This window comes from Tyto alba, unplaced genomic scaffold (assembly GCF_018691265.1).
Source record: "Tyto alba isolate M040663 unplaced genomic scaffold, T.alba_DEE_v4.0 Super-Scaffold_45, whole genome shotgun sequence".
NCBI lineage: Eukaryota > Metazoa > Chordata > Aves > Strigiformes > Tytonidae > Tyto > Tyto alba.
This window is the reverse complement of record NW_024881321.1, coordinates 6,100,250-6,121,111: the sequence shown is the minus strand read 5'-3', so window position 1 is coordinate 6,121,111 and position 20,862 is coordinate 6,100,250. Positions and strand designations below refer to the sequence as shown.

At 36.6% G+C, this 20,862-nt stretch overlaps 1 protein-coding gene across 3 annotated transcripts in view; it reads right to left on the bottom strand.

Moving 5' to 3' along the window:
• Window positions 1–20,862, bottom strand: part of VWA8 (von Willebrand factor A domain containing 8) — a 194,830-nt gene that overhangs the window by 12,368 nt on the left and 161,600 nt on the right. For all 3 annotated transcript variants that reach the window (XM_042805822.1, XM_042805819.1, XM_042805821.1), the window contains exons 38-42: window positions 14,164–14,272; window positions 13,251–13,407; window positions 9,892–10,000; window positions 4,113–4,238; window positions 2,103–2,261 (exon numbers count right to left, since the gene is read on the bottom strand). In XM_042805822.1, coding sequence (XP_042661756.1) covers window positions 2,103–2,261; window positions 4,113–4,238; window positions 9,892–10,000; window positions 13,251–13,407; window positions 14,164–14,272 — 660 coding nt within the window. The remainder of the gene's footprint in view (window positions 1–2,102; window positions 2,262–4,112; window positions 4,239–9,891; window positions 10,001–13,250; window positions 13,408–14,163; window positions 14,273–20,862) is intronic.

The following is a 20,862-nucleotide window of genomic DNA, read 5'->3' as shown; positions in this document are numbered from 1 at the left end:
TATAAGATTTCTTTGTTGAGCACTAATATATAGCTGAGACCAAGCACTAACACATAGCTGAGACTTCTGCACTGTGTATTTAAAATCAGAATTGTTTTCTTCCATCTGCAGCATTTTACATTTAATAGCACTGAACACCATCTGCCATTTTATTTCCCAGTCACCATTTATGGTCAGGTCCTTCTCCAACTTCTTGCAGCTGGATTTCCCTTTTGTTTCCCTATGAACTTAATACAACTAGTAATTTTTGGCAGATTTTACAGATCACTTATGGATATACAACAACATAACAACATGGGCTTGGGCACAAATCCCAACACAGTTCCACCAGTGACATTTCTTCACTTCTTCACCCTAAAAAATGACCAGTCAGTTCTCTATATTTTTAGCAGTAGTTCATTTATCCGAAGGCTTTCCCTTTCATCCCCAAAGAAGTATCATTTCTTCATGAGCATCTGGTGAGGGACTTTGTCAAATGCTTTTGGCTAAGGGGACTATCAAGCAGCCTTGCTTGTGTCACATACACAGATTCTCTCCAGAATGCATTACTTCCCTTGGCAAAAGCCATGTTGACTATACTCCAATATATCATATCATATCATATCATATCATATCATATCATATCATATCATATCATATCATATCATATCATATCATATCATATCAATCCTTGTGTCCACTACTTCTATTTCATCTTCTGTTGTGGATGATCCTGCATTTGGCCATATTAACATGAATGTTGCTCAGATATGCCTGATTTACCAAGCTACAAAAATTGTGTTGCATAATTATGCTGCCCCTGTTAATATTTGTCTTTAACTTTTTTATTACAAGTGAGCAGGAGATACATGAGCAGCTGAACCAACTCCTCAATTCCCATGATTTTCTTAATTATAGTTGAGTTTCCACATGGCTTATCTGAGCTAAGGTCTAAGCTTAAGGTTACAGCACTTTTCTCCAACAGGAATACCGAGCATCACTCTCTACCTCACCTATTTTCATGACATTTGCAGGAATTTAGTGTCTTTGGGAACAAAACTATGGTTTCAAATTTGTTTGAAATTGTACAACTTTCTCTGTTTAAGCATGTTCTGGGGGCAGAAAGCATTACTGCCAGAGAGTATGGTAGCATATGCCTCGTTTCCTTAGGAAAGTAGGCTAAAGACATAATGCCTGTCTCCATTTATCGCCTTTTCCCTGACAAATGGAAGTCTGCATGATTGTACTTCAGAAGACATTCTAGAAGTGTATGCCTCTGTATGGCCTGTTTTTGTACAGGAGAGTCTATAGAAGAACAGAAATCTGTAGGATTATGCTGTTGGAGGAACAATGAGAAGCAGACCTGGCTGAATTGATCTGGACTAAGTCTTCTATTAACTTTTTTTAGGAGATTTTACATTTTGTTCAGATGTATTTTAAGTCCTGTTTGAGATGCTCTTCAGTAAAGGCATCAAACATCTTTATTCTTACATTAAACACTGAGTCTGTCGAGAATTAACTTGAGACTGGCCATTCATGTCTTTTTTTAAGGTTAAAGAAACATAACCTAGACCTTGTTTAGGCTTACTGAGACAAAAAAAAGGTATAAAATTTATTTACAGTTCCTTTGCAGGCTACCATTAATTAACAGGTAGAACCTAATATCTTTCACTACAAGAAATTATTTTTTTGCTTTCAGGAAGAGAACACAAGTAAGGGATAAAGAAGTTTGGTCTTTTCCCATGGCAAAGTATTACTGTCTGTACTCTGGGCAGATGGAAAGTCAGGCCATCTTTGCACGTCCTGGAGCTCATATTTACTTGTGTTCCGTAGGCTTAAGTGTTTCTGCTCAAAGAAACAAATAAACAAATAAATAAAGAAAAAGGCGGCAAATTTCACTAAAACAAAGTCTTAAATTTCTTAGATTGAATTCTCCCCTGCTGAAGCACGTAATGCTTCTTATCCATTCACTAGTATTATTTTTCAGGTTGCTAGAAATAGATTAATGTCTGTATTTCCTTGCGAGAATGAATAATGTTCTTTGGCTAGACTGCTGAAACTTTTTCCACTGCTTCACACAGCCTGTGCAATAACCACAGAGCTCCCAGCCCAGCTGTAATTACCTTGAATTTGTGCTCATAATTCTCAAAAGCTTCCATGACCATGCAGACAGCCTCCATGGAGCGTTCCAGTCGTCCATCTATCCCGTTAAAGCGGTACATGCTACCAGAAACATCCACCACCAGGCGCAAGCGTTTAGGTTTCTGCTGGGGGCTCCCAGGCTGACAGGGAAACACAGCAGAAAAAAACCCAAACATATAACTGGGAAAGCTAAACATCATCAATGATAAAACATTTCAGAAAGAGAACCACCCAACACATTTTGCGAAGCGAGAAACTTTTATCCAGCAAACACTGATTTTTTTTTTTTTAAAAAAAGAACAAAAACATTTTAACCTTTCTCATAAATGTTTCAAACCAGTTACTTGACAGATACCTCAAATTCATTCCTTCTTCTCACCTTCAATGACTGGAAACAAAATACCTCGAAAAATTCCACACATGCTTGTCAGGAAAATACTTTTTCTGTCTCAGTTTTGATTCTTAACATTTTATTTCAGTAAAAAGAGTCTCAAATTTGCTCTTTCTGCCAAGGCTCATAATGGAAATGCTTTTCCTTGGCTTACAGCACTAACAGGGACCCATATAAGACTGTAAAAACTTGTCTGCTGAGGTTAATAACATTCCAAAAATGTTTGAAATCTTGTTCTGATTAACTACCAGTTTCTTCTTCATGCTGATGCTGAAACCATTATTTTTTCCTGAAAACAATCCCCATCTGTTTTAACAATTTTTGGCACAGTACATTCAAGGGAGGTGTTTTATTTAGTGTGCAATGAGATGAGTCTGGATTCAAGAATAAGGCTATCAAAGATCACATTAAAAACAAATAACTAAGATGTTTCTTTTACATGTAAAGGGTTGCAAGCATTTCTGTGCTTTATTCTTTTAATTCTCCTCTTAATAGACTGTGGCATCCCCGTTCTCCCAAAAACAAAGGGAGAGAGAGAGAGACACCATTAAATCCTACCTTTATTTTGGTTTTTATTCACATCTTAAAGTTGCCCTTTTCTTTTTCTGAGTTGAACTACTTTTACAAAGCCTTAAAACTGATACACTGAGCAAACACATGTTGAAAAAAATGACAAATTAAGACCTAATCACTTTTCCCTTATTGATCTTTCACACAGGCAGTGCCAGGTTCCATAAACTGTTCAAAGCAACAGACATCAGGACCAAGTAGCATAAAAAATAATACCAGGGATTCATCAGATGTGGGTAGCAGACATGCAAAAAGATGTTGCACTCAGTTATTTAAAAAAAAAAATTCTTAGCATAGTCAAAAATTGCAATCTGTCATTAAGTAATACCGTTAAATATTATGGACCAGCCCCACCAGTTTTGGTCAGATTTTATTGATCTGATTCAAGTGGTTTCTCTGTTGCTGACTCACGTAGGCCTAACCATAATGTTATCTAAGTAATGGCTGAATTGGGCCATAGGACAGACAACTTCATCGTATGTTAATGGCTATTCCTCACACTTTTATCTCATTATCATTTTTATTCTTGTAAATCCAAATATCTGTGAAAGCTGATATTCTTTGCATATCACAGAAGAAGGAAAGAAATTTGTAAAACACTTGAATTTTAAACTTCCCAGGGTATCAATGTATTTATTAACAAAAATTAAATTAAATTAGTAAGAAAATATTTTAATTTTTCTTAGACAAACCAACTTTTCTGCTAATTGCCTTCAGCTGAATAAAATATAAAACAAGAACACAACAACTGTTGCATTGGATGAAAATAAAGCACTGCCTGGATTAGCATCCTCTTTCTGAGGGTGGCCAATAGCAAATACATGTGAGGACTATAAGAAGAGGTGAAGCAAATTTTCAAACTTGTAGTTGCCTCTGTCTCAGAGGCTTCCTGAGCCAGAGATGATTCTTCTGAGTTTCTCATCCCTATAACTTACTCAAACTCCAAACACAGATACTGTACAGCCAGTATGAAATGAGCACACAGGATGAACTCTTCCCTACCTTTCCCTGCTACTTGTTGGATACTTACTTGTGGCTCAAGTTCTCCCCGTCGTTTATATATGGCTTTTTCTCCTGTCAGCCCATCAATGATTTTGGCATCATCTAGCTCTCCAACAGCTTGGTGTCTCAGCCACTGTCTTTCCTTACCCTTGGCCTACAAGAGAAAAGATGCCTTAATTCACTAAGTGATGTGAGTGTATGCTAGACAATTTAAGACCCACCAAACACCACATATGCATGAATTTTCTTTGTAATGATGTGATAGTTTTGGCGTAAGTCACAGAAATCCAAATACATTTTCATAGCTGTCCTGATCTTTTTCTCTGAAAGAAAGACTAACACTGACAAAGAACATGTTCTCTCTGTAATTTTCTCTTTTTAAACTTGTTTTATATATGGGAGTTTAACTGTGGGCTGCAGAAATGTTAACCTTTTTTCTTGCTGGAAATCTGTGCAACAAGCCTGTGCAGAAACACATACAACCAGAGGGACACGCATAACTGACCATTTGTTACCTGTTCTCCATCCAAGCAGTGCACGAAAAAAACGTTGTGTGACTTAAAAGTGAAAATAAGCAGTATTCACCTTAGGTAATGGTAAATGGTTTCTTTTAAAGTAATATTCATAACAAACTATATTTACATTTAACAATAAAAACCTTAAAAATTGTGATACTCCTGAGACAGTCCACTGAATGTTTCTTTTATTTCCTTTAAAAGAACACTGTTGTCTACAGCTTGGCTTGATGACCATACAATACAATCCAGGAAATCAAATATGGAACTCCTGTCATTCAAGACTGAAGACTCAAGTGTTTTAATATTATAAACAACATATTTAAGAATGTTTTCAATGATAGCTTCATTAAAGTTCATAATACGTAAGATCCATCTAAAGACAGCAAACTGCATATACGGGTTTCATGGTTTATTTAATTTCTGCTTAAATCTGCAGGTTGAAGCTGCTGATCCCAGTAGTTAGCCCAGCAAAAAAAGAAGATTTTAAATTTATATATGTATAATGCATTTGCACTCTCAGCAAACTGCTGATCAGCAGCTGGAGGCAAATCAAATATCTAGCAGGACACAAACTGCCTTAAACTTCTGTTCTCAGCAATGAAAATCAGTTGCTCTCTGACAAACAGTTAGTGTACATTACAAATCCACAGTAAACTGTAGGCCTGGGATTTGAGAGGACAAATTGTTTTAGTTTTGTACAGTCTGAGCAGTCAGATGATAGCTTCTTAAGGCTCTGAGAATCTTTGATTTTGCTTTGGTCAAAATTCATGAGTTTTTCTTTTTGGTGTGTTTGAAAGAAGGAGTTCTGGACTATCGTCTGTTGCCTATAGTTACTCAAGACTAAAGGACTAGTTACATAACAAAATAAGTGGGCAGAAAGAATACAAAGCCACAGTATAGAATTTACATAGCTGTGACAAACACAGTGTCAGAAGCTTTACAGATGCTTCCTGAAGGGAGGCAAAACAATGGCAATACATGGAAACCTCAGGCTTTTAGTAAATCACAGAATGGGAAAGTGGAAAATATTTCTCAGGTTGTGAACCGAGTCAGTTGTGTCCTCTGATACATTTTCATGGTGCTACAGTCAACCTAGCCTTAACCCACTTTGGCAGTGGGGCATCTATGAGTTTCTACCACCAACTAGCAGTTTCCACTATCATTAAATATTCTTGGGATGAAATTTGAAGCCCCTTCTTCCATAGGATCATCAACTCCTTTGTTGCCCTAAAAATTGTGTAACATCACAAAAAAGATAGCTGCAAATTCCAGGTGACCTCTACATTCTCCATCAAAACGTCACACTGTAGGATAGCCCATGGCAAATTTCAACAACACTCCAACTAACCATTAAAAAAATGCTCCTGGAGACAGCATGCTGCTGTGTGAGCCGAGTCTGTCTAAAATGAATCATGCACCTTCCAGGATGATGCAGATACGATTACTTTGTCCCTAGTCATCTTAGCCATTATAAGTACTGGAAGATCCTTAACACTTCTTTAGAGCTGCTGTTTTGTCAAATTTTTGTCATTTGCTTCCTTTCAGTAGGCAGGAGGGACAAACAACAGAAGATTATAAACTTTCAGCTTCATTGAGCAAATTCTCAACCAGCTTCAGTACTGTTTTCATGGACAATGCTTTAGCTTTGTGGCTGTTTGCTGTTCAAGGAACAGCAGTGGGAGAAGAAAATTGCTTTTAATTATGGACACAGTTAAAACCATTTAATAACTTTTGAAGCTTATGCAACAAAAGCCAGTATTGGAGTTGAAATTTTATTGGAGGAACACAGAGTTCACATTCTCTCCTAAAGTAGGAAAGAACGCTAACAAAATCTGACTTAACCTCTCTTCAAATAATGCTAAAATTATTTAGACTACTTAGCATCTGCCTCTCTCATGCAGAATTCCTAAGAATTTATTTCCTTTTATAAAAGCTGGAAAAAAATCCCCTTAAGCACATGTGTTATACAATGCACACATATATTACAGAAAAGCTTCAAAGCATTTTCAATATGTAATTTTCATAAGCTTAAAACCAACATAAGTTTAAAAGCATTTACAATTTTAAGAGAAAACCAGAACTATTACATATATACCTTGCTTTGATATTTTACCAGAAAGGGCATACAACCCATTACTATTGCAATATATAGCAACCATACTGATGAAAAAATACTGATATATATTCATTGTTCTGCTTTTGAAATTAGAAGAACGTGCTAGATACCATATGTTATCAGCATCGCAATGGCTGATCATAATACACCACTGCAGTAATACTTTTCACTGAAAGATATCCAAAGAATATTTACAAAAAAACCCGCAAAATGTAACTGTGATGTCTGCAAATATCACAGAAAAAGTTGTGTGTGTGAAGTGATTACATGTAAATATGTAACTTGTAATGGTATAGGATGGTGTGACAGTGTGGTCTGTGTTTCTTTCTGGGAAAACATTATGCATATGTTCCCTTAGCTGCTGAAATCAGAAAACTACAGCTGACAGGGCACACAGGGTTTTTCACATCATCAGCTCTCTGAGCCATGCTTATTACAGGACTGCCACTATTATATTCTTGCTGTTATGACCAGACAGTTCCCACATGGTCTAAATCAGACAGAGCCCCAGTAGACTCGGCGACTCAGGCTCAGGTTTGCTCAGTTTAAATGCAGGTGCCTAAATGATGCTCAGAAGCTACAGGGGCAGTTGCTCTAGATTCCCTCTGTAATAATCAATACAAAGAGAAGTACTTTCTGGAAGGTAAGTCATTGAAAATCTGAGAAGGCCTTTCTGAGTGACTGACTGACCATAAGCTTTTGAATCTGGAGTTCAGACAGACAAGCTTCGCTCAGCGTTTGGCCAGCATTAGGGGAAAGAAGAAAGCTCATCATTGACCAGATTTCCTGGACTTCTGGCTTTGTTACTTGTAAAGAAGATAAACGACAACTTGTACTGTTTTGTTAATGTTGTTCAAAGAGCTGACAGAAATCACTGAGTTATGAAAAGTAAAATGAAAAATGAAATTGCATTTTCAGACTGTATTTATGTATCACTTTCAAGGAGCAGCCTATTCCAAACATCTCTTTCTGCTGCTACTAATTTTTGTGAGCCATCAGCAACTGGACCTGAATCCCAGCCTTTTGATTCTTGGGATGTAAATTTTAATCAAAGGAACATATTTAAAAAAAAACAACCCACAAAGCTAACAGAAAAAAGACATACGTTGAAAAGAAAATCCAGGTTAAATAAACATGGAAAATATATTTCCATTATGTGAGCACATTAAATTTCAAACAAAACAATCTCAAACATTTCTAAAAAGCTGCAAGTGTTCTCTACTGGGAAGGTAATTTGGGATTTTCACAAAGTTAAAACCACACAGCTGCAAAGTTTACTGCAACTGACTCTGCCATTGACTTCTTATTTGAGAAATGAGGAATGTCTGACTGATAACAGAAAGAAAACAATTTTAACTAAGAACCGTTGGTGTACATAGCACTACCCAGAAAAAAGGGGAGACAGAGGCATAGTCCTTCATCAGGGTTGAATGACTTAACATGCTGAAGAATTCAAATATGGGTTTTTTTAGCTCAAAAAGATAACATGAAATGTGCTTGGCATCAGCATCCCAATTAACAGCAAGCATTTGGCAACTAAGTAACTCCTGGTATCATTTATTGTCGTTTTCCGAGTGCTAATAGAAAAACCTATCAAAATCTATATAAAAATTTATGAAGTTAAAAATTTGCTTTCAGTATTGCTCTAATTCTATAAGCTAGCTTTTCCAAATACTGTCAGTTTGTTTTTTCAAAGTACATATACTATCTCTGTGGTTAGCTGTTATAGATTTTGCCAGGAAGTTAGCAAAGTCTTATAAAATACTGAGGCTTATAAGATTTTGCCTTGATATTAAAATGACCTTTTTAACAAAGCAACACAATATGTCTCCTTATATTAAAATATGTTATATGTTGATTATGTTTAACATGATCCCCGAATGTAAGAATTTTGGCTCCAAAGAATAGACAAGGCAGACTAAAAAAAGACTTTAAACTGAATATTCACTTATTCACTTCACACCTAGAATGTGCTTCTAATGGCAGGTCTACTAGAAACACAGTAAAAAACCCACCTAGATATAAATGATGCAGGAAAAACTGAGATTCATATCTGTATTTTTTCAATTGAAACCTGTCTTTACAAGCCTAAAGTCTATGTCCTGAACTGAAACACATATTAGGTGCATGAATCACCTAATCATGACCATCTTAAATGTTCATTATATGAGGAGCACTCTGAATTGATACATTTGTAATAAAACTGGCTAACGGTTCTCTGTGTATATATGTGATTACAGTAGCATTGCTGTAGTCATAATGGCTTAAAAATATAAAACAAAGAAAAATATTACCTTTCTCACTTGCTAGGGAATTGGATTTTTTGACCCAGGAGGAGTCTGTCGAATATACAAAGCAATTTCTTTCTATATTTCAGTTTTATTGCTGAAGTAAGGAGACAGATTAGACACAGCACAGTGACTAACTAATAGACTAAGATATATGAATACTAGTGGTTGGTAGCTTGCAACAGAAATATTTTTAATCAGAAATATCTTATAAGGAGTAAAATTGATTTTCCTTTAATTGTCACTGAAGATTAGCAGATTCCTCCTAGAAACAATTTACTTTTTATTTTATTTACCCCATACGTGAACACTAGTATAATTAAATCTGGAAGAATCACAGGACCAGTTACTAGAAAAAAAGGCAAACTGGTGGTTTTGGTCAGCTTCCACTTAGATTTGGGCTACACTTATTTTTATTAGCAAGAGTTAAAAACAAACCTGTGAAAAATTCATGTTTTCAGCTGCATATGCAGTAAACTATGATCTGGAGCATTTCTTTAAACATTTATAGCATTTGCATCTCTAAGCTAAAGAAGTCTTTTGGACAGGAGGTAGAGACATAGGCTGTGATCTACACACCATCACATACTCTTTTAACAACGTATAGTATTTTCTTTCACAAAATTTTGCTCCTGAATAAGTAATCTCTGTAAGCTGTGGTACAGGAATGCTGTTAAGTTGTAGAGATGAGCACTGGGACCCACTTAAAAGCTGCCTTTGAAACAGTAATATGAGACTGTTTTTCCTAACCATGATTATAACCCGAATCTGCTTTTAGCCCTCAAAGGTATGATCGTCAGATGGCAACAAGATACTACCAGGATAGTATTTGGGGCCTAATGCAATGAGCTCACCATGTTCCTTTGTCAGTGAATCTAAGATTACCTGCAGATTGTCTAAGATGATACGGAGTGACTGAACCTGACGACGGACAGCTCCAGAGAACCTTTCGTAAGTCGATGCATCATATTCACTCATCTGAATCTCTTTCAATCTAAAGCAAAGAACAGGGGGCTAAGAACAGTTTAGGAAACAAGCACATCATCCATTTACGTATGTAAATTACAAATTTATTTACATGATAACAGCGAAATTCAGACTGTAATAACCACACACAAGAGACAAACCAAAGAAGTGGCAGCTGCTTTTGTGAATGTTTGACAAGGCAGGTGATCACTGGTGTCTACAGCAATTGCATCACATTAAAACTTATTAAAGTTACTAATCCTTTGTCTGTCTCTCTCATAATCTGCTTTAATGTTTGGGAAGTAAAACAGATGTTCTAAAATCTGCTATCAAATTCTAAAGGTTTTATTGGCTCAGGTGTTGCCATCTGTACATAAAAGGATCATGAGTGTCTATTCATTACTTCACCGTCGGAGTATTTTAAACATCACGATCCATGCTTTAACACAAAGGTTAAGTAAAGACACACTATAAAATCTGTCCTTGAAGATCTACAACTAGTAACTGTCTCAAATACCTATCTTTGTGCTTCATAAAATGATGAAACCTTGAAACAAAGAAGTTTTAAATGAACATTAACAAAAATGTGCTCCCCCACAAAAAAAATGAGTCATGTCACTATCCTGTCCAGAGGCCTAACAGAGAGTGCACCATCTGCAGCATAAAAACAGATATCTGCTTCTTCTACAAGTTAAGATGTGCCCACTTAAGCTTCTGTATCATTCTTCTCAACATCGTAAGCTAAACTTAAGATACTCTCAAACTGGTGAAATTCACAACTGGAATGTAATTACAGAGGTCCAACGGTGAAGAGCGAGCTAGGGGACAGGTGGATATGCTGGGAGTGGCACCATTTGATATTTTCCATGACCCAGCAATTGTGTATCTGGCCACCCTACCATCCAGCACGTGGCTGGGTCCATTCGTGAGCTAAAACGTATTGGCCTATCTGTGCACAGCTCATTTCAAACAAGCACTTCATAACAACATAACCTCACACTGTTTTGAAAATACTGATTTTTAAATGAACTATTAATGGATGGTAAAGTATTTATAGATTCGTTATATTTCTAATGACAATTTTTTTAATACTATCACAAGTTACTTGCCTGGAACATACAGTATACGTGAGAACTGCTGTTTAGACCAGTCCTTTAATGATAACATTAAAACCAAACATCAAATCTTTGTTGTCTTTAGTATGACTATCTCTTTTTCTATTTTGAATTTTGCATAGACATAGTCATTATAGCCAACTATTATTCATGAGAAGCAGGAAAAAGTAACTTTCAGTGCTGTACACTTTATTTCCTGGATTCTGTCAACAGCGTTCAGTATCTTCACATCAATGAAGAAAACATTTTGTTTCAAAGAAACCCTCACGTGCAGTTTTACTTTGTTAGACTCTACATCAATCCACAGTGAAATCTAGTTCAGAAAAACACCATGAAAAATACTGCATCCATTCAAGAGCAATTTCTAACTTCATTCTAGTGAAATAGGGCAATTTAAAATGTTTTCCACAAGAAGTATTATCTAGGCAGGAGAGCAATCAATAGCTTTCATATTAAAATTCTCCCTTCCAGATAATCATGTATAAACAAAGCAGTGAAATCTGCAGTCCCCCTTACTTTTTTTCTTCACCCTGAGGACTCCAACCTCCCTATTTTTAGCTTTTATCTGTTAGTTCCCACAACTATCCAAGAGGTACAGAATAAAAATCCAAGGCAAAAGTGGCTTGAGAATAGGCTACCTTTACAGCTGGTAGATGCCAGCTCACTGGTTTTAGCAGGACACGAATTGTTAACTCATGTACAGATACTCAGATTTTACAGGACACAGCTGCACTGTTTCCACAACATATGGCAGTACCCAGGAATTTCCCCTAGCATGAATTTTGTAAATCACCATAGAGGCAGGTAGAAACTCATCAAACCATGCCATGTGTGTATATGTGCATATGCACAAAGAGATGTATGGTATCCAATACCACACATATTGATTGTTTCTGTTATGAAGAAACTGATAAACAATTTTGAAGAATGGGGGATGCAGGAAGGTTTAAAAGTAGCCGTCCCTGCCTGCCCTCCCATAAACCACTAGGAAAAAAACCAAAAGAAGCTCTGTCTTCTCCCTGAAAACAAAAACTTAAGTGACTTTTTTAAATTTAAATTTCTGTATGTTGCTTGTGTAAATTAGATCACTACTAAAAGGTATTTCTCTTTTCAGGATCTTTTCCTGTGAAGCACTAACATAATCTCTGTGTTTTCCTTGCGTTTATTAATCACTAATGCTCTAATGGCAATGTTCAATGCTCCAGGTAATTTAGTACTAAAACCATGATTAAAAAAGAAACTTGACCTGGACACAATAGATAAATTGCTGGCTTTAAATACAGTGCTTCATGTACAGTGTGTGCTCTATGTTTAACAACCTAATTATTTCAACATCAGTTGAAGCAAATGGCAATCTCACCTGCTCCTCACAGCACCCAGATTTGTCCCCCACTGGTAATCACTCTGTTAATAGCAACAAAATGTGAGCTGATTAAGCTGCTTCTTAATTTATTTGTTCCAGTGTTTGAAGCTGTCTAGTACACTCTGCTTTCAGACAGATACTCATATTGCAATATGTCCTGGGCTGAAATGTAAAACGCATTTGGACTGGCTGTCAACACGCTTTGCTTTTTTAAATGCAAAATACCAAAGGTTGACCTGAGAGTTCAGTTGGTAGAAGGAATATGAACCTCTGTGCAGAGTCTGGGAAACAGTTGATTAGTAACCATGCATTACCCTAATGCTGGGAAGATCTGTGGTTCGTGTAAAAGTGTGTGCTGATGTTTAATAGTTCAAATCATCTCACCATTTGGCTACAGAACTTTCCAACAGAAGTAATTCGCTTGTAACAGTCCATTTTGAAAGAGATTTGCTAGATGATGAATTCCTAACAACACACAATCTTGATTCAGCATAATTCAAATCAATTTTTGTACGGTAGATACCTTTTTAAAAAGATAAATATTCACATCAGTCTCCTTATCAACCTACCTGTGTTTTACTCTATCAAATCACACAGTCATTTTAACAGTGTGGCTTAACTCAATAAAACATTCTATACATCTTGTCCAGAACAGTTAAACATATGCTGGTAAGCTCTGTTAAATGATAATGAACAGGGTAAGGTAGTTGATAAATGTAGTTAAGAAAGAAAATTCTTTTTAGCCATCTTTTTCAAATTCTTCTGTGAAATGGAAGAGAAAATAAAGACTGTCACATTACCTCTGCTTAAAGGCCTTTTCACCCATTTCTCGAGCGGCTCTCTTAACCTCCTCAGGAACAGCATCCTTTTCAGCTTGAGAAATTTGGTAAACATTGTGACCAGCATCCAGCCGATACGGCCCACCTTTGCCACCTAACCCAGCAGTGTCTCTCCCACCTAACATGGTTGAGATAAATAACAATTAAGAATATGCATTTGATAACAAATAGTAACACATTTTCTTTAAAGCTTCCACTGTCAAATCTACAGATGTTCCAAAAATGTTGGCAATGATCCCTAGTAGAAATTTTTATTGCCAGAGATTTTCAAAACCAAACAGCTATCATGGTAAAGAAGAACTCCAATGGAACACTTGTGTTTCTAGTTCCTTGAGATCAGATTCATAATGGTTTCCATCTTGTACAAAGGGAACTATAGATCATATAAGTTTTGTACATCTCCTCAAAGCTCCTAGTCCTTAAAGTCATTTGCTCAGATTCTGTCTTCTCCCTAGAGTTTGCTGATTTACATTGTTCCCAAACCACTTTATGTAGTGATCAGTGTATTTTAGAATTAGGAGGCACTTTGCCTATTCTGTGTGCCTCTTGCCTATACTGCCTAAATTGCTGCAGCTACAGAGACAGAGAACAGCAAATGACTCAGCTTAGTTTCTATGGCTGCAAGCTTCTGTTTTTCTATATGGCCAATGAAAAGAAACAACAACAAAATGTAATTGAAGTAGAGATCTGCTGTATTCAGTTTAAGTTAGGCACTGCAAATACTTTTTTTTTTTTCACTGGCAATAATGCAACCCTGTATTGGGTAAAATAGCTCTACACAGAAAGTGGCCTTTTATAAATCCATTTTTGACTGGCAGAGCATCTCCCTCAGATATTGGTCAATGATGCATTAAAAAAAAAGAGAATGAAAAACCTGTTCCACCAGCCCAAATATTTCCACCAACGTGTGGCATGTTGTCTGGATCCACTTTTCCATGTTTGGGGGAACTGACATCCAAACCACTGTCCCTCTGAATGGTTATCTGTAAAATAAAAAATAGAGTTGTAAATCTCTCTTATGGCAAGGAAAACTGCTCTGACAACCTCATAACAGCAGAAAGGCTGTAGGACCAGCATTAATTCATTAAATGCAACATCCCACCTGATGAGGACAACGGGATAAAGCAGAGTAAAACAGGGCTCCTGAGTGGCACGTTAGACACACACCAGATCTAAGATTACTGCCACATCTGAACCACTCAGTGCATTCAGATCTTATCCACACTAGAAAAGTGCTTCCTGATAATGGCTAACATAATTCAAGACCCCCTGTAGACTGGATCATCTGCAGTTTGAACGCTTCTCACAGGACTGTCCGTCCACTTACAAATTTCACACACACCCAACCACAGCTCCGCGTTCTGTATCGACGGGCAGATTGATCTTCCTTCAGTCAGCAGGGACTAAAGAAATGACACGCTCTCCTCAGATTTGTCAGAAAATGGCTAGTTCAAATGACACGCTCGCAAACTCCTTCACTTCCCTGCCGTGATCACAGAAGTCGACAGCGGTGGGTTTTCTACACCCGCCTGCTGAAGGCACCTTCCCCATCGACTCGCTGCACAGCTGAACCCCAACACCCGGCAGCTGTCAGACGGTCGGGGTTGAGTCACTTCAGGCTGGGACGGGATTTAAGTGGGCGACTGAAGGTGAAAATACTCCTTCCCGTTACGAACTCTGAGTCATGTAGTGAATCAATGATTCATGCGTACACTGCCCTTCAGTTACTAGTCTTCAATAATTTAATGCCAATTTATCCTTTTTAAAATGAAACTTAATGACAGAAATGTAAAATTGATGCCTTTAACCTCTACAAATTAAGTTTCTTCTCATCTACTATAATACATTTAATTCTCCGATGAATTTATGTGCCCCAATAACTACAATTTATTGCCTTCTCAGAAATTCGTTGGCATTATCAGGGTTTTCACTGGGACTGTAGAGCGGTTTAATCCTTGAATTCACTGTCTTGCAGACTCAGCTTCATGCTGACGTGAATTCCATACATGTTTTTGAACTGAAAACATGTGCTCTAACAACAGTGTCTTGGCAGCTATTCAAAACATCATTTACTTTCTCTTTATAGAATTTATATTAATTCAGAGAGGTACAATACAACCTCTGTGAACCATGTCATTAGTGTAAAATCAAGATCTAATCTGATAAATTACATTAATTTAACATTTGTATAGGAAGAAAGACACTTAACCACAACAGCATGTTACCCTTAGGGTCATATACTTTTTTGGTTTAAGAAATTTCCTCCAAAGTAAACATCTCTTTTTTTGCATAACTGGTAGATTTCAAAGGTATCAGAAATCCAGGTCAACAAATATCGCTGAACTTACTTTAAAAAAAAAAATCACAAAACCAAAATGGTAGTGTCATCCTCATGAACCAAACCAAAATATTATTCTGTAAACAGATGCAATAAAATGATGGAAAATTTTTTACATATTCATCCTTCTGGGTTCTTCATAGAAAATTACTCAGAATTCTGCAAAAGGAAACTCTATGAAGCAGACATAACCATCATCAGTGACACAAATAGCATAGTCTATTTTTGTCAAGTTTTCCCATCGAAAAATTTCACTAAATATTTTGAAATACAAGCATTGTTTAAATTTTAAGTGAAAAGTTCTGTAGACAAAAAAGCTTTGTTGCTCACATACATTTATTGCATATAGTAAGTTGTTTGCAATTAATATTTCTAGTACATATGCACTAGACAAGATTTTAATATAAACCTACTTTACAGTAGTGTTCATCTGATTAAAGCAGGTATTTGTAACTTTGAAACAGCATGTGATAAATATAAAATATTTTATTTTATAATGAATTTTTGTTCTTAAAAGGGCAGCAGAACATCCAACACTTGATTTCTATTAAAACTTTTAAAAAAATTATTTGAGAGAGAGAAAAAGAGACAAGTGGTACAATCTATCATAGCTTAAGAATGTGATTCCCTTACTGATTTTCTTCCATATAGTTAATAGATTACTGGATAAAATAACTGAAAGTTTAAGGATGCTAGAAAGTAACACCACCAGCAGATGTGTAAATCTCATGCCAGTGAATTGCAGCAGTTTAATTCAATTACTTGCTTTTTAAGTTACATCTATGCACACAAAAGGTTGTAGAATTTTGCTGCATCTGAATACTTTAACAACCAATTTTTATTAGCACTGGTTTGCTGGGGTAACAGTTTTTAAAATTTACCATACACTTAGAAACTGCATTAAACTAGCACACTGTAGAGCCCTTTGAAGAAAATCTTCTGGATGTACTTTCCAAGATGTACTTTACCAAGACACTGTTTTTTTCGAGCTCTTAGCTAATCCCATCAGTGACTTATCAGGCTTTCCTCCTTCCCATCCCTGTCTCCATGGAAATGTTTCAAGGCAATTTGCAACTAACAAATTCTCTCTGCTTTGAAGGTGCCTTTATAAGGTAAAAGTTAATACTAGCAAATATCTAGATTAGAATTGAAGATATATTTTAGAAAAAAAAGTAAACAGTAAATCACTGGCTCTGGACATGAAATCAGAGAAGGATGAGGAAAAAACTGGAGAGAAAAAACTTTTGGACAATGATACATTCTTCAGCATGACAGATATAAAGAGATGGAAGAGCCATAGATAAGTCACCCTTCTAAGGGCTGGAGGAATTCTTGACATTAGAAAGGTAGATTTAAGGGGGTGGATCCAAAACCGTATGTATTATGAACCTGAAAAACTGAAAGTAGGAAAAATCTAGTTTTTCTGGAGTGAGATGGAAGACAAAAAACGTAAGTACTGAAAGCAGAGACAAAGCTCAAACAAATCTCAGAAATCCATAGTAAGTGTTCCAAGCTGGTCTGTCTATAATTTCTAAACCTACTGAGACTTCTCTTACTGTTGTGATGGATATTTTTGAAATATATAAATAATTTGCTTGCTCAAAAGTTGATCTGTCCCCTCCTGAATACTTTTCATTTGAATCTACTGCAAGACTTCTATCAACTTTGTTTCTTTCAGCGAGTTTTGACTAAGCATTTCTTTGAGAGAAATCTGTGCTCTTTCGAGCTATACATGCACTGAAAGGCGCTATTCATTACTGCATTATTGAGAAGATTCCATGCTGCCTGGTGTGCATATCACAGCTTTGTAAAACAAGAGATGAATTCAGTCTAGTAGCCTTGAGTTTCAGCTATGAGGTATGGTTCAGAGTAAAATAGCTGGAAAATCTGTGAAATTTTCCTTCTGAGACTTCTGTTTGATTTTCAAAATAACCACCATTTCCAAACCAGCACATGTTTCAATTGTGCATTATCTAAACTTGTTTATATATACTGGTGATTCATGACCAGAGCATGAAAGCACTTTTCCGCTGCCTGTTTGGGCAGGTTCTTCTTCAAAGTCTCCACCACACAAGAAGCACAACTGCCATCCTCTCCAGGGATACATGTGATTCTTAGTCTCTATAGAGTCCAAATTCTCCATAATCACCAATGATCTTGGTCCCTTGTTTAAAATCAATTTGTTCTCTTTTCTCTGTATTATGTTCTCAGGCACTTACACCAATGGGTAACAGGTATGCTTGAAAGGACTTTGTGGATGGAGGCTCTGTAGGTCTTCCAAAGTCAGTGAAGCAATGAAACAAAAATTTTATGTGAGAAGAACATGAAGACTGCAGGTCAGAAAGATGCTGAAGGAATGTGCTTTTCTGGAGGGGCAATGGTATGAAAGAAGTGCTTTGAGAAAAAAAAAGGAAATGAAGAAACAACAGCAAATACCAAGACTTGTTAATTTTTTGACTTAATTTTCTGGTCCTGCCTCTTACACATCCATTCACTCCTAACAGCAAGGGCAGCCAGGCAGGAATAGAACTGAATACTCATTTCACGTTCAATGAGATACATGGTATCTGAACAACATGCTCTGTTTCAGTTCCTTCTAAAATATATGAATGGATACCAAAACAGTTTTACATGGCTACACTTTTGTTTTGTTTTGTTTTGTTTTCCCTGACAACACTGGGATTCTAAGAGCAAGGTGAATAATGGAAACTGATAGAAAAACATTCAGTTTGCAAACTAAGTGATCTTATCATCCTTCATATAGTAATGTAAAGAAGATAAAGAGGCTTGGAGAAGCCAGTTAAATGATTTAATGCACTCAACAACACAATGAAACCAGGTGTTTCACATATGTGTCGTATTTATGTCAAACAGCTATTAAATGCATACCAATCTGTAATAGGGGCCACTCCGAAGATGAGTCAAAGGCTGGTAGTTTTGTCCAGATTTAAGCTGATCAGGCAAACTATGGTAAGGGAAGTTTATATTGTGCACTAACCAAATCTTAACCATGCTTGGAAGTGTATCTAGAACCACATTCATGACACTTATGTGAATGTGGGATCGAATTCTATTGAATTCCGATATGAAAACATCTAATTTAATAAAATTAACCCCTGGAGAGTAAGGAAGCACTGGTTTACATCACATTTTGATACTTTTATCATCACTCAGTTAAAGACAGGAGCTGAATTTGTTGAGGATCACACAGCTGACCAAGATACGCCGTGCGTTGCCTCTACAAGACACTATCACAACTATGGGAAGAAAGAAGCTTGCAATAATCCATTAACAAAAGTATGTGAATTATGGAGAGGGCTGATGTACACTATTATTAAAAGGATTTATGTCCCACACATATCAGTATTTCATTCTAATATATGAGCTGTACTTCCGTTCTGAGCTCAGAATTAATTTTCTTCTAATATATTGCAAACAAATATTTCTGGCTCTATGTGTAAAACACCAAAAGCATTAACAAATTTAGCTTCAGCTGGTTTTGTACAAATGAGCTAAACAATGTTTTAGCCCCCAGTAATCTTAATCATCCATTGCAATGAAACTGAGAAGAAAAATATGTCTTTAAAAAGAAGCTTCACCACCTCAAAGGCAGTCCCAAGTAGCACAAATATGCATTTCTGTATCTTAATGAGTACTGGCTGCCCCTAGTTTGCTTGTGCCGAGAAAATAAATAAAAGAAAATAAATAATGACCAGTCTACAGCATGTCACATTTATATGTCCGATGGCAATAAAATCATTAAATTGGCTGACTTTATGAGAAACTTTTAAGGAACTATTCGAAGTACATCTAGACCAAATATCTATTAGTATCTCTATTGTTAATGTGTTTATAATAGTATCCAATTTAATGAGTAAAAGACACTTAACAAAGTCAACTGAAATGAACATTTCAGTATATCTATTATTCAACCATTCATGTTTCAGAGCATTCACGACCTTCAGCACTGCCACCTTTTCACCCATGCATTTTAAGCCCATACATCAGCTCCTCGTTGTTTGAGTCTGCTACAATAAAGACTAAAATTCCAGGAGTTATCTTTATTGTGGAGACAGGGAAGAAGAGAGGGAATCTCATCTCCTGGATTTTCCTACTTGAAATTCTCTTTATTCCTGGGAGTTTCATGCAGCAGATCTAACCAACGGCTCTCACTGTCTTAGATGCCCATTCCTCCACTAGAGTCTTGTAAAAAGCTGACTCTCAGAAACAAGGGGCAGATCATGTACTTAGGTCTAACTACTGGCAGAAAAAGAACTTGCAGTTACAGGTTAGGAAAAATCTTTTAGGCTTTGTAAGCAGAAGTCAGATGAGGTTGAAAATATTTCTGGCTTTGAATAGAAAAGTAATGAGTGATAGTTTCCAGTAAAATTCAAAGGACTTTCTCCTTGATGCAGTCTGGGATGCGTCTCTGTTGTAGATAATTTTTTCGGTCGTAGATATTCCTGTCATCCTACCCTGTACACGACAGGCTTCTGTTCAACACAGCAAGCTGGCTAAAGAGTAGACAGCCTTTTAATAGAGCAGCTTAGTTTTGTATTCTGATGCAGTTAACTTCATTAAAATTCCTGAAGGGCGCAGGATGTGTCAGTGCCTCCCATTCAGGAGTGTTTGCCAGAAAAGCTCCTTTGAGGTGCTCACAGCAACAAAAGCAAGTTTCTGCCTGAGGACTGGCAAAGAAACTGGTTTCTAATGGGGGCGAGCTGCCTCACGTACAGGGGAACAGACCTTTCACTCCTAGTTTTAATACATCTGGCCCTGTCAGGACTAACTCATATCTCGTCCTCATAAAACACAGTGCTTATTTTAATACTCCAGATACAACTTAAAAGAGGGGGAAAAAATGGGAAAAAAACTCTGATTCCAGGCCAACATCCTGCAGGTGTAAAGGGATGCAATTTGTACTCTAAGAAATGGACATTTACATTCCCCAAACCTCCCCAAATAAAATTTCTCTTATCCTTTCGGGTGTGTTTAAACAGAGCTGGACATTCCTTATAGGATTTTACATCTTCATAACAGAAATAAATGGAATTCCTCCTTGTTGTATGTGGTGGCAAACAAGTAACCAACATTTGTACTAAGCCCTTTCAAACATTCAGTGGATCATTCCACAAACAACACATTTATTAAAACTAAACCAGCACGATTTCATTTGTCACAACTTAATAAACACATACAAATGGGCAAAACATCATTTTACAAAATACAAGCAAA